Source organism: Tinamus guttatus, unplaced genomic scaffold (genome assembly GCF_059628265.1).
Source record: "Tinamus guttatus ecotype Peru unplaced genomic scaffold, ASM5962826v1 Tinamus_guttatus_pri_ptg000175l, whole genome shotgun sequence".
Lineage (NCBI taxonomy): Eukaryota > Metazoa > Chordata > Aves > Tinamiformes > Tinamidae > Tinamus > Tinamus guttatus.
The window spans coordinates 579,109-592,684 of record NW_028288709.1 but is presented as its reverse complement, the minus strand read 5'-3'; the positions used below and the strand labels follow the sequence as shown (position 1 = coordinate 592,684).

The window sequence follows — 13,576 nt, the reverse complement described above, 5'->3', positions numbered from 1 at the left end:
CAAACCGGTGAACAAATTTTCGTACCAGCTGCGTTTGGAACAGGGTTCAATGGGTGCTAGTTGGCAAGGCATGGCACTGAAAACTGGTGACCCTGTAGTTATTTTTGTACTAATTACTCGAGATTGTTCGATCTGTTCAAGTACCCATTTAAAGGGCTGATGTGACTCTACTTGTCCTATAGTGACAAACTCCAAAATTAAGATAACGCAAAGGCATCACAGCCCCCTCTTGCAGAGGCTGTTTTGTTGTTTTCTGGATTCGGTCGGCGTGGAACTCACAGGCTCGGGCGGGACGCCTGTCACCGGGGCGTACGGGTTACGGGGGCGTCTGATGATCCGGTCCTGTGAACAGAAACTCACAATTTTCATTTGTTTTATTTTGAAGGTCTGGTTTAATAGACTTAAGCGGGCACCACTTGACTCTGCCATCTTTCCTGACAGTGACCTTTGGGTCGATCTTGGCATGGGGGGAGCGCTGCCAGCGAGTCCCCCAGCCAAGGGCAGTTTGCTGCAACATGGCCGGCCTGGTCACATTTAGAACAAGCCATTACATTGGCTATTGCGGCATGAACAGCCGCCTGAATTGGGGTCAGATGCTCTTCCTTTGCAACATGCTTAATCACGTCTGCGATACTTGCCCCTGCCGGCAATGATCGCAAGATTTCTTTGGTTGCCGAATTGCATTGTTGGCGTAAACGTTCCGCTACGACCGGGCTTTTTGCCTCTGAGGGCAGGGACAAAGAGTCGACCTCTGTCTGGAGGCGATCTACAAATTGTGTAAAGCTCTCACTTTCACTTTGCTTTATTGTGGACCATGGTGATGGTCTGGCAACGACTCTACAGGCTGTGCGAATAGCTTCTCTGGCCGCACGAGTAGTTGTCATAACTTCATGGGCCTGCGCCTGGGGGGTGATCATTGTTGGGTCTATACCCATTAACCGCTGCAGGCTGCAGCCGTGTCATGGATGATCTGCCCCAGTTACCTGGGCTAAACACTTTGTACAGTTGTCTTCCAATTCTTGTCTGAAAACGATCATCCCTGCTCCATCAAAGATTAGTCTACAAGTTTGCTTTATATCAAACGGGAGCATATCGCCCCTCCTGAAGATACCATCTATGAGGGTTGAGACCATGGCAGAATTAATCCCTTTATCTGCAATTGCTTTAACAATCACTTGTACGTCCTTAGATTTTATCGGCAAGTGGACCCTCGTTCCTGCCTCCTTCACCCGGACTGTGAACGCTAGCGCGGCCGATGGGGCCCACTCGGCACACGCGATCTTTATTTCCTTCCAGTCCGTGAGAGGGGTTTCTTCCCTTTGCAGTTTTTCTTTAATTCGAATGGGAATATTTTGGCTCTTAGCTCTGTTTACCTTCTTCTTCTCCTTCCTTAAGTTTGAATCAGTTGTGAGCCACTCGTCCTCACTAGTGTCTGAGCCAGAGCCGGAACTCGACTAACTGGTCACTTCCGGGCTCCGGTACCTTTTCGTTGGGCTCCGGCCCCGCCTACTTCCGTCCCGCCTACTTCCGTCCCGCCTACTTCCGTTGTGGGCGGGCTGTTCCCCCCCTCTTGGCTCGCCCCGCCTTCCACCCGCGGAGGCGCCTTTTGTGAAATGGCCGCTCTGATCGGTCCTCAGCGCCTCGCTCGGGCCTCCCTCACCTGTCCGGTCACCCCCATTGGTTCTCGGCCCCTCGCTCGGGCCTCCCTCACCTGTCCGGTCACCCCCATTGGTTCTCGGCCCCTCGCTCGGGCCTCCCTCACCTGTCCGGTCACCCCCATTGGTTCTCGGCCCCTCGCTCGGGCCTCCCTCCCCTGTCCGGTCACCCCCATTGGTTCTCGGCCCCTCGCTCGCACTTCCCTCACCTGTCCGGTCACCCCCATTGGTTCTCGGCCCCTCGCTCGCGCCTCCCTCACCTGTCCGGTCACCCCCATTGGTTCTCGGCCCCTCACTCGCGCCGGGGGCACCCTCGCCCGGCCCTTCCCCTTGCGGCTCGGTGCCATTTTGAGGGACATAGGGTGGTGGCCTGGCCCAGACGTCCCCAAGCTCTGACTTCTTTTCAATGTTCCTAGCTTCCTCGGCTAGCTCGCTCCAAACAGATTTCGGCTGTTTCTGCTCCTCTGTAAGTGGGACGGGGTTGGGGGATGAAGGGGATGTATCACCCTCTTGCTGACCTTTAGGCTCAGCAGAATTGCCATCATCTTAGGGGTGCAAAGTCTGTGTGGCTGCCACGACTCCCATTTTCGGGGTGGCCAACAAACAGTCCCTTACCGCTACCCAGGTCTCCTGCTCTTTTCTAGCTTTCTGCAAGGCTTGTACAAGTTTTCCCCAAGCCTGAAGGTTTTTCCAACAACCTGAAGACATCATCTCCTCAGCTAACACCTTAGTACATTTGTCCCACACTTCAGGGACACGCTTCAGGGACTTCAGAATATCCACCGGCTGGTCTATAACCTTAATTTTTAAAAGCCTCGCAACTGCGAGAGTAAAATCTTTTGGCTTGCAATCAATCCCCCAATGCTTATGTAATTGCGATACGACCTTCACGAGGGCTTCCAACCTCCTTGTTCGTCCGGGAGCGTCCTCCCCACCGGGCTGGTCCAGCCGCTCCGGCCGCCGTTCACCCGTCCAGCTGATGATTCCCGGGTTTCGGCACCACTTGTTGCCGTTCAAACGGCGCGGCGACCTGGTTCAGGAACGGCACGGCGACCACCCCCAGGCCGCTCGGGCCATCAGCACGCTGACACCAATGTGGTGGATGGCAAATGGCGTTTATTGATGGGTAACAAGGTGTTATATAGCTAAGGTTTACAACATCACATCTGTCTGCTTACATCATAAACTAAACGCTATTGGCTATTAGGGGCCCTATCTTTCCGTACAGCACGATATCTTCCGGCTGCCGGACCCTAAGTATGTGCAACACCCTCCCTTGCCCCTAGGGGCTGGAATCTTAGGGCTACACACACACATCTGCAATGGGGATGATTTCTGTGCTTGACCTCACTTGGAAACACGACACAAAACTTAAACAATGATACAGGAATATATATTTAAACAATAACAATAAAAAATTATAATAAACACTAACAACAACAACAATAAAAACAATATCAATAACACTAACAACAATAATATCAACAATATCAAATATTACTATAAAAGTCTCCAAAGAAAAATCCAAATAAGATGTTATGGCCGGAGGTCTCGTGCCCAGCGCCTCCTGGCAGCAGGCAGGGTGAAGGGGAGCTTGGCCTGCAAGGGAAAAGGAGGCGTGAGCAGGGCCAAGGAGCGGCTCGGGGGCTCCCGTGGAGCAGAGGCTCTTTGGCGGCTGCGCGGGCTCTTTGGCAGCAGCGCTGCCGTCATTGGTGCCCTGGCAGAGGCTTGGCGTGGCCAGCGCAGCCCAGAGGCCGGCAGAGGGGCTGAGGCGGCAGGTGCCCAGGCCTTGGGCGCTCCTGCGCCCTGTGCAGCTCTGCCCCGGCGCCGCGGCCCGCCAGAGCGCCCGCACACCTGGGCCAGGCTCCCGCGCGGCTGCTCCCCAAAGGCAGCGCGGAGCAGCGCCAAGGGGCCGGGCACAGCCCCAGCTCTGCCCGTGCAGCCGCCAGCAGGGACCATACCTGGGGGCTGCAGCTGGAGCTCTCCCACTCCATGGGCTCCTCCAGGCTGCAGCCAACCAGGCCGCTGCTCCCCACAACCTGGAAGAGAGCGGGACACCTTGGTGGCGATGCTGTGTGGGGAAGAGGGAGGACAAGCACATCCAGGGGCTGCAGGGTCTGTACCTATCTGCTGCCATAGCTGAGCCATTCCATGGGCTCAGGTTCATTCCCTGCAGGCCCTCCATCCATATGCGGAGGCTGTAAGAGAGAAGGAGGCTTTTGCAGGGCAAGTCCCAGAGCTGGAAGTGTCTGGACCCAGGATCCCTCCTTATGCAGTGACAAGCAGGAAGGGGGAAGTGTCCAGGCTCAGCCCCAAATCTCCCGTTGCATCCAGCTGCAGGGTTCAATACCTGAAGGGCAGAGCTGGAGCTTTCCCACTCCATAGGCTCCTCATCTATGCAGCTGCCCAGGCTTTGGGTGCTTGCAGTCTGCAAGAGAGCAGGAGAGCTTGTGGGGACGGTCATGGTGGCAGCGCTGGCTCTGTGCGCGGGGCCTCGTGTACCCTGCATGTGCGGGGCAGGCGGTGCACAGAGCCAGGGCGCCAGGCTCAGGCAGCAGCCCCCGAGGCCTTGGCCGCTCCTGGCCCTGGCGCAGCTCTGCCCCAGCACCCAGGCCTGCCAGAGCTCCCTGCCACCTCTGCCACCAGCCCTGCGGCTGCTCTCGCAGAGCCAAGCGCCAGCCGTCCCCGCACAGCCTCTGCCTGCGGGCACAGTACCTGCACTGAGCTCTCCCACTCCATGTCCTCAACTTCATATTTATTCATTTTCTTTCAGTCTCCTGAAAGAAAGTGTCGCGCAGTGGCTTTGGGGCCTCCCCTGGGAGGCATCGCGCAGGCTGCCCTGCAGCCCCGCAGCTCCCCTGCATCTTGTGGGCACACGGGTGGCCCCTGGTGCTGTGCGGCCCTGCTGCTCACCTGGCCTTGCTGCTGCGTGGCCAGCGCTGGCGCCACTGTGAGGCGCAGCCCTCGGAAGCATCCGTGTTCCCGTGGCGATAACTGCCCCTCTGGGATGTTCCAGTGCTCCGTGGGGGGAGGAGGGCAGCGGCAGGGGCCAGGGGGGCCGCCGTGAGGAAGGGTCTGTGTGTGCACTTTGGTGCAGTCATTGTGCTGCTTGCTTTTGGAGGGTTTTCCCCTGCGCGAGGGGGATCTCCTGCTCCATCTGCTCCTGGCTTTACCGTTCCTACCCGAGTGTCAGGAACTCACCTCGTTTAGCAAGTGCCATTGCAGTGATGGGCAGAGCAGCTACAGATGCTTGCTGCTGCTGCTGAGGGCACATTTGTGCCTGCTCTGCCCTCTGCAGCCCTAGGAAGCCGTGGCAGGGGCAGCAGTGCAGGAGCCGCACCAAGGCTGCTCTCAGCCACAGCACATGGCGCCTGCAAGGTGCGCGGCAGGACAAGAGAAGGAGCCCAGCAGCACCAGGGGCTCCCAGGCCACCACCAACTCACAAGGGCTCTGCTGAGGACACGCACACCTGGCCCCAGGGCACAACCGCCCTTCGCGCTCATTGCACTACCAAGGAACACGTCTCCACCATGGAAAACAGAACTTCCTCCAGTCCACCGCGCTGTATGGGCAGGAGTGGAGCAGGGAAGAAAGATCAAGGTGTTCAAGGCTCCTTGTGGGGGTGGAAGCAGAGCCCCAAGTGGAGCCCGGCCTCTGGGCAGGCAGCGGCCAGCAGCACCATGGGGCTGCATGAGGAGCCCTCCTTGGCACCCAGCAAGCCCAAGGCCACGCACTGCTCTCTGCCGCCAGGCTCAGCAGTGCCAGGGGGAGTCCAGCACACGCAGACCCTTCCTCACGGCGGCCCCCCTGACCCCTGCCGCTGCCCTCCTCCCCCCACGCAGCAGTGGAACATCCCAGAGGGGCAGTTATCGCCACGGGAACACGGATGCTTCCCAGGGCTGCGCCTCACAGTGGCCCCAGTGCTGGCCACGCAGCAGCAAGGCCAGGTGAGCAGCAGGGCCGGCAGCACCAGGGGCCACCCGTGGTGCCCACAAGATGCAGGGGAGCTGCGGGGCTGCAGGGCAGCCTGCGCGATGCCTCCCAGGGGAGGCCACAAAGCCACCGCGCGACTCTTGGTGCTCATGGCTGCAAATGTAAACAATTCCATTCCGTTGCAGACTCAGAACAGTGAGAAAGATGGAAAAAAGTGAAGTTGAAGATATGGAGTGGGAGAGCTCAGTGCAGGTAGTGTGTGCGCAGGCAGAGGCTGCACAGGGACGGCTGGCGTTTGGCTCTGCGAGAGCAGCCGCAGGGCTGGTGGCAGAGGTGCCAGGGAGCTCTGGCAGGCCTGGGTGCTGGGGCAGAGCTGTGCCAGGGCCAGGAGCGGCCAAGGCCTCGGGGGCTGCTGCCTGAGCCTGGCGCCCTGGCTCTGTGCACCGCCTGCCCCGCGCACGCAGGGGACACGAGGCCCCGCGCACAGAGCCAGCGCTGCCACCGTGACCGTTCTCCCACACTCTCCTGCTCTATTCCAGGCTCCCAGCACCCACAGCCTGCATGGCTGCAGCCAGGAGGAAGAGCCCATGGAATGGGAGAGCTCCGACTGTATTCTCCAGGTATTGCTGCTGCCAGCGTCATGAGGAGAGCTGGGGCTGGATCTGGCCGCTTCCCTATTTCCTGCTTCCCATGGCTGGAGGAGGGACCCTGGGACTAGGACTTCCTGCCTGTGGCACCTCCCCTGCAAACACCTACTTCAATCTTGCAGATTCCGTGCACTGATCGGACTGCAGGAAATGAACCTGAGCCAATGGAATGGCTGAGCTATGGCAGCAGCCAGGTACAGACCCTGCAGCTGCTGGATGCCCTTATCCTTCATCTTCTCCACACAACATCCCCACCAAGGTCTCCTGCTCTCTTCCAGACGATGGGGAGCAGTGGCCTGGTCGGCTGCAGCCGGGAAGAACCCATGGATTGGGAGAGCTCCGGCTGCAGCCCCCAGGTATGGCCCCTGCTGCCGGCTGCACGGGCAGAGCTGGGGCTGTGCCCGGCCCCTTGGCGCTGCTCCGCGCTGCCTTTGGGGAGCAGCCGCGTGGGAGCCTGGCCCAGGTGTGCGGGCGCTCTGGCGGGCCGCGGCGCCGGGGCAGAGCTGCACAGGGCGCAGGAGCGCCCAAGGCCTGGGCACCTGCTGCCTCAGCCCCTCTGCCAGCGTCTGGGCTGCGCTGGCCATGCCAAGCCTCTGCCAGGGCACCAATGACGGCAGCGCTGCTGCCAAAGAGCCCGCGCAGCCGCCAAGGAGCCTCTGCTCCACGGGAGCCCCCGAGCCGCTCCTCGGCCCTGCTCACGCCTCCTTTTCCCTTGCAGGACAAGCTCCCCTTCACCCTGGCTGCTGCCAGGAAGCGCTGGGCTCAGGGACACCAGCAATGACTTCTTCTTTGGATTTTTCTTTATAGACTTTTATATTAGCATTTATGGTTGTTAATATTGTTGTTGGTTTTATTGTTGTTCTGATGATTGTATTGTTGTTATTTTTCTTGTTGTTGTTATTTTTTATTATATTTTTATTTTTATCGTTGTTTAAATATATATTCCTGTATCATTCTTTAAGTGTTGTGTGATGTTTCCAAGTGATCCCAGGCACAGAAATCATCCCCACTGCAGGTGTGTGTGACTAGCCCTAAGATTTCAGAACCTAGGGGCAAGCGGGTCCAGGAAAAGGTTCCTGTAGGATTTCCCTTTACACAGAGTCCTTTAGGATGCCACAGCCCATTTCCATCCTTTTTCTTTTCTTATTCTATTTCACTTCTTCTTTTTTTTATTCTTCTTCATTTTTCTTTCCATCTTTTTCTTCTTTACCTTTTATTTCTTTTCTCTTTATTTTTATTATTTTTTCCTCTTTCTTTTTCTTTCCAATTTTTTTCATTTATTTCTTTTTCTTCTTTTTTTTTTCTATTTTTCTTCCTCTGAGGGTGGTTCTCTGGGAGAGAACTCTAGCAGAGAAAAGGAGTGTAGGACATCACTGAACCAAAGCGCATTCCCACAGGCAGCAGGGACACTCAGGTGCTCCCCTTCTAAATGCCTGCACTCAAGCAGTGCCAGGAGAGGACAAGCTCATCCTCAGGAGAGCAGGCATTGCTCTCTGGAAAGGAAGGGAGCCTCCAAGGCCAGGTCTACAAAGGAACAATGGTTCTTTTCCAGCAATGTGTATCCATTCCAGTGGCAGGCTGTGGGATTTCTTGCTCCCTTACGGAGTTGGGAATGAGTGTATGGTGCTGGGCAAAGTGGGACAAGCAAGGAAGAAGACAAGGAGGTTGTTGGCAGACGAGCTGGAAGGCAGCACTGCCAGGCCCAGCGGGAGTCGTGCGGCACACGGGGAGCAGCTGAGTGCGCCCAACAGCCTGGCTCATTGCGGCCAATGACCACCTGCAGGGACCAGCCCTCACGCACACGCTCGCCCCAGTCCTGCTTCACTGCTTTAGCCCTCTCTTCAGCTTCCCCCAAAGAAGATGCCCTGGATCTGCTGCATCTCTGCATGGCTCTTGCTTTGGGAGACAGACAAAAAGGGCAGCCTCAGATCCTGAAGGAACCACAAGTGTCCTGAGCGGGTCCTGCTGTGCAGGCACTTCATGGGGCAGGGTGCACTCCAGGATGGGGAAAGGTCTCCCCAGCATGGACCCAGCAACAACCCTTGGGGTCTCAGCCCACCACAGCCCTCCTGCTTGGGCAGCCACCCTCAGCAACCTGCCCCTGCTGAGTCCTGCAAATGTCCAATGTTGGATGAGTGCTGGAAATGGCCAAAGTGAGAGACCAATCCGTGACAAATGCCCTGCGGCCCCTTCACAGTCAGGCCATGCAACCAAGGACACCCAGCTCAGCAAACGTCCTTTTCCTCTCTGGACCCTCTCCAGCCCAGCCCAGCCCCTTTCCAGCTCTCCCCATCTGCCCTGCCCTCTCCCAGCCCACCCAGCAGAGCAGACCAGGCTGGGGGTGGCCCCACAGCAGTGCCCACCGCAGGGCACTCACCCCACAGCCCCAGTCCCACTGTGGACACAGCAGCTCCAGGGGACAGGGCTGTGTGTGTCAGGTGCCCCATCAGGCTCCAAGCTGGAACTGGCCCCCATACGGACACAGAGGACAGGGACACTCTGTGCCTCTTGTTCCTGTATCCCAGAGCTTCCCTACCCCAGGCTGCCTGCAGCCCCCATGCCAGCCCCTCTCTCTAGCACAGCACAAGGCTCCTGCCCTGGGGCTCTGCTGGCACCTCCTGCTGCCAGGGACACAGCAGCCAGCCCCTAGCTGACATGCACAGAAACATATTTCTTTTACCCATTTATTCCTCCTTTAAAGAGCACAATTGCTCCTTTTCCCCTTCCCCAGGGATATCCCTGTACTTGGAAAACCCTTCCCCTGCTTAATTCCTTAGTTATGGTCTGCCTGGAAGGTCCTGGAGCCTTCCCGGTGCTCCCTGCAGGACCCCGAGATGCTGGTGCTGCTCTGCAGAGTGAGTGGGCTGTGGTGCTCTGGGGTCACAGGGTGACTCTGCAGTTGTTGTGCTCATGGTTGGACACAGACCCAGCTGGACAGGCATCATTGTACCTGAGAACACCATATCAAGGGGCTTGTATCTGTGAATGATGCTCTGAGCAATCACAGGGCATATAAAATGGCTCAGGCTGTGTTCATGTGTCCCTAGATCCAGACCATGACTTCAGGTATAAGCTGTCACGGGCGGCTCTTGAAGCTCCTTTCCCTGTGCCTGCGACGTCCCCAATGTGGTCATAGGCCACCATACAGGGGACAGTCCCAGGCAGATACTACTTGGCCATTCATCACTATGAGGAGCACCCAGCACTCACAAGTGAGAACTGAATCCAGTCCTTATTCCCTAACATATCCCCCCAGGAGCTCATTGCCTTGGGCCCATGAAGAGCCCCAGAAAAGCAACAAGCATCTTTCAGGCTGAACGTCATGGAGCAATTCTTGGCACCAGCTTTGGAAGAGCCCAGTCCACAAGATCCACTGAAAACATACCCTTTAATTAGGGGAACAACAGCTCTGCCACAATGATAGACACATTTAAAGAAGACCTCTGGGTCAGAAAGACATGGTTAACACCTCTGGAGAAGTGGGATGAATTCAGAAACTTGTGCACAAACCTCAATATTAAAGCAAGAATGCCAAAATCACAGGAGTTGTCTGAAAGAAATTAGATATCACTTGAGTAGAAAGATGGGCACCTTACTGCTGCTGAAATAATACCAATTGAATCATTTTTTTTTCAGTGCATCCCTGAGTTCCTTGTTTCTCATGCTATATATGAGAGGGTTCAGTGCTGGAGGCAGAACTGAGTACAGAACAGCTACAACCAGATCCAGAGCTGGGGTGGAGATGGAGGGAGGCTTCAGGTAGGCAAACATTGCTGTGCTGACAACCATACAGACCACAGCCAGGTGCGGGAGGCACATGGAGAAGGCTTTGTGCCGGCCCTGCTCAGAGGGGATCCTCAGCACAACTCTGAAGATCTGCACATAGGACACCACAATGAAAACAAAACACCCAAAAGCTAAACAAAAACTAACCACAAGAAGCCCAACTTCCCTGAGGTAGGAGTCTGAGCAGGAGAGCTTGAGGATCTGGGGGATCTCACAGAAGAACTGCTCCACCACATTGCCTTGGCAGAGTGGTATGGAAAATGTGTTCCCAGTGTGCAGGAGAGCATTGAGGAAACCACTGGCCCAGGCAGCTGCTGCCATTTTGACACAAGCTCTGCTGTCCATGAGGGTCCCGTAGTGAAGGGGTCTGCAGATGGCAACATAGCGGTCATAGGCCATGACTGTGAGGAGAGAACACTCTGCTGACATGAGAAAGGCAAACATAAAGACCTGTGTAGCACATCCTGAGTAGGAAATGGCTCTGGTGTCCCACAGGGAATTGGCCATGGCTTTTGGGACAGTGCTGGAGATGAAACCGAGGTCAAGGAAGGAAAGGTTGAGGAGGAAGAAGTACATGGGGGTGTGGAGGCGGTGGTCGCAGGCTACGGCTGTGATGATGAGGCCGTTGGCCAGGAGGGCAGCCAGGTAGATGCCCAGGAAGAGCAAGAAGTGCAAGAGCTGCAGCTCCCGCCTGTCTGTGAATGGCAGTAGTAGGAAGTCAGCAGGAGAGCTGTTGTTGGGCATTTTGCTCCCTCGTGTCATTGGGGACTGTCCAAAAAAAAGAGAAGACAGTGAGAAGTTAGTATTAACTTTTCAAGAAAAAAAAAAAAACTCTCTAGTTGCTCATTTTTCATACATCCTCCCCCCATGCACTCTCACACTGCCTCTGTCTTTACTGAGAGGATCTTTTTCTCAGTACTTTGCTTGAGTTCTGCTTTGCACTGGCTGAGTGTGCTGTGAGGAGCAGGGACCTCAGCCCCTGGACTCCAGGGGGTCTGTCCTGCTGTACAGCAGTGGGAATCAAGGAACAGAGGTGACGAGCTTGACCATTCACCATTTCTGTCAGGTGAAGTCCACCCAACACATCAACGAGCCCTTCAGCATCTTCCCTCCCAAATATAAAGAGGGTGGTTTGAGGAACAGAGTTTCATGGAATTGTTCAATATTTTTTTTATTTGATTGGAGCTATGCTTGTCACCCCTGGGGTGTGTTCCTCAAAATAGACCTCTTTGGCATTTCTACTGAGTCCAGAGATGAAATCATCCACTGTTGCTATGTGCAGATTAGGGACATCTCATTTGTCTCTCCTCTACTATCCTAACAGGAGATCAGACCTTGCAGAGGGCAGAGGAGTCCCATTTCACAATGCAGATTTTCAATTTCTCTCGCTTTCCCCATACACCTAAGAGAGTCTCCTCACTCCCCTTCTTGCCAAGAGCACACAGGGCTCTCTTCAGCTGCCCATAGACAGATTCTCCCCAACACCTCCATACCCTCAGCATCTCTGCAGCTTCCTCACGGGTCTCTCTTCGCAGTGAGGATGGGCCCTCCTTAAGGGAGATACAGCTCATTTTCCAGCCCTGTGCACTGCATTTCATGGAGCTGCACAGGACAGAAGGGGGATGGAAAACCTCCTTCCCTGCAGACCCCTCTGTTCCACAGCTTGCAACATCAGCGCCTGAACTGCAGCGGAAAACACCCAATCCCAGAAAGCTGAGAGCAGGAACAGGAGCATCCTGGACAGGAGGGGAAACAAGGAGCAAGACCATGATGCTGCTACCAAGGCAGGCAAGGAGAGGCACAGAGAGACATCCTGGAAAGCCTTCACCATACGCAGCTGGACATGCAACCTCGCAGAGGGTGACAGTACAGAGCAGTGAAGCTGAGCCCCTTGGTGGGGCAGCAGGAAATGGGCCCGTGGCAGGAGAGATGCCCCCGGATATGGATGGAGGTCTGGCTGCAGAGGAGGCAGCTCCTGCCCTGCACTTCCTGCCCCTTCCCTGCCCATCTCTGCTGCCTGGAGCTCTCCCTGCTGGCAGCTCTTCCTCTGTCCCTGTGTCTTGCCCCTGCCACAGCCCACAGATCCCGTATCACCCTCCATGTGTTCAGCTCTGCCCTACAGAAACCTCCTGGCTCTGTGGCCGCAGGTTGTAATGACTAGGTCACATAAAGTCCTCTGAAGCCACAATGATGATGGTGATGCTATCTGTAATCTAAGGTGGGGATGAAGCGGCTTGCTGAGGTTTCTCCAGACCTCTTAATCCCTCACTGCCTTAATCCCTGCCAGGTGTCTCTCCTCTCACGCAGAGCTTCTCCCTGGAGGCCCATGGGGAGCTCCCCAGGCAGGCTGAGCGCTGCCCCTCGCAGGCTGCAGAGTCACTGCCCCGGGCACACAGCAGGCGCAGGGACACTGCTCTGAAGAACAGACCTGGCTGCACTCCCTGCCTTCACCCCCTGCAACGTCCCTGCGAGAAGGAAGCAGGATGCTCTGTCCCTGTGACAGTGGCAGGGAACGCCTGCCCTGCAGCATCTCCTCAGCCTGCTATGCCCTCAATAATCCAGGAGAGAGACTATTAAAAACCCAGTGCAAATGACATGGACTGAGAGCAGAAGTCCCCTCCAGAAAGCTCAACAGCATTGCCCTGCAGCCAGACACTCACTGTGAAGATTTTCATTTGCACTGAGTTCTGCTCTGTTCCCCTTGCTCTAAATCACCGTTCATCCCTCGCTGCCTTCTCTCCTCTGCTGTCCGCAGCAGCAGGCAGTGCCCGCAGCCCTGCTGCTCTTGGCACAGGAGCTGCTCCTGCACTCGCCTGTCTCTGGGCAGTGCTGCCAGGCTGCCATGAGCTGCCTCCGTCCCAGGAGCCTGGCCCCGCTCAGGAGCAGAGGAACAGCTGAACTCACCAATTTCTCTGTCCCTCGTGCCCCCCCCTCCTGGGGAATGTTCACTTCAATAAACTAAAATAATCACCTGTTGTCCTTTGCTAATGATGGGAGAGAGATTATTCCAACATGGCAATTTATTGCATCAAAGGATGACTATCTATGAAAGTTGGAAATACCCCACTCTGGAAGCCTCATTTCACATCTCTTAACTAGACAGGAGACCAAGGAGTGGACAAATAGGACGCTAATGAACACATAGTTCAGGTGCTGATTCAGAAATATCAATCTGGGCAGTACCTGTCTAGGCCTGGACCTGAACTTGTATTTGGATCCCTCCTCTAAACTCCACAAATACAGCAATGGTGGGATTTCCCTTGCCAAAATTGAAGTGAGCAGAGCACAGAGATCTGCCCACGAGCTCGTTGTCAAAGCTCCACCACAGTCACTGGAGATGCAGGGTGAGAGTCAGCAGTTCCCACAGAAACACTTGGTGACAGCAGAAGAGACTGAGGAGGTGCAAGGCGTGTGTCAGTGCCTGCTTGCTCTGATGGAGCTACTAGGATACCTGCATGATCCTACAGCACGAGTTGGGGAATTGACCGTCTTGGCCATCTGAAATGACTCCAGATGCCAACTACGACAACAGCGACACTCCCCATGAAGCTGAGG

At 55.8% G+C, this 13,576-nt stretch overlaps 1 protein-coding gene across 1 annotated transcript; it reads right to left on the bottom strand.

Annotated features, from left to right (window-relative positions):
* Positions 1 to 9,856: 9,856 nt before the first annotated feature.
* Positions 9,857 to 10,765, bottom strand: LOC148594955 (olfactory receptor 14J1-like). Its single transcript, XM_088523270.1, has one exon. The coding sequence runs from the start codon at positions 10,763 to 10,765 to the stop codon at positions 9,857 to 9,859; it is 909 nt and encodes a 302-aa protein (XP_088379396.1).
* Between the last annotated feature and the right edge of the window lie 2,811 nt (positions 10,766 to 13,576).

Coding starts and splice junctions, on each gene's coding strand:
- LOC148594955 (XM_088523270.1), bottom strand. CDS start 10,765: ATGCCCAACAACAGCTCTCCTGCTGACTTCCTACTACTGCCATTCACA.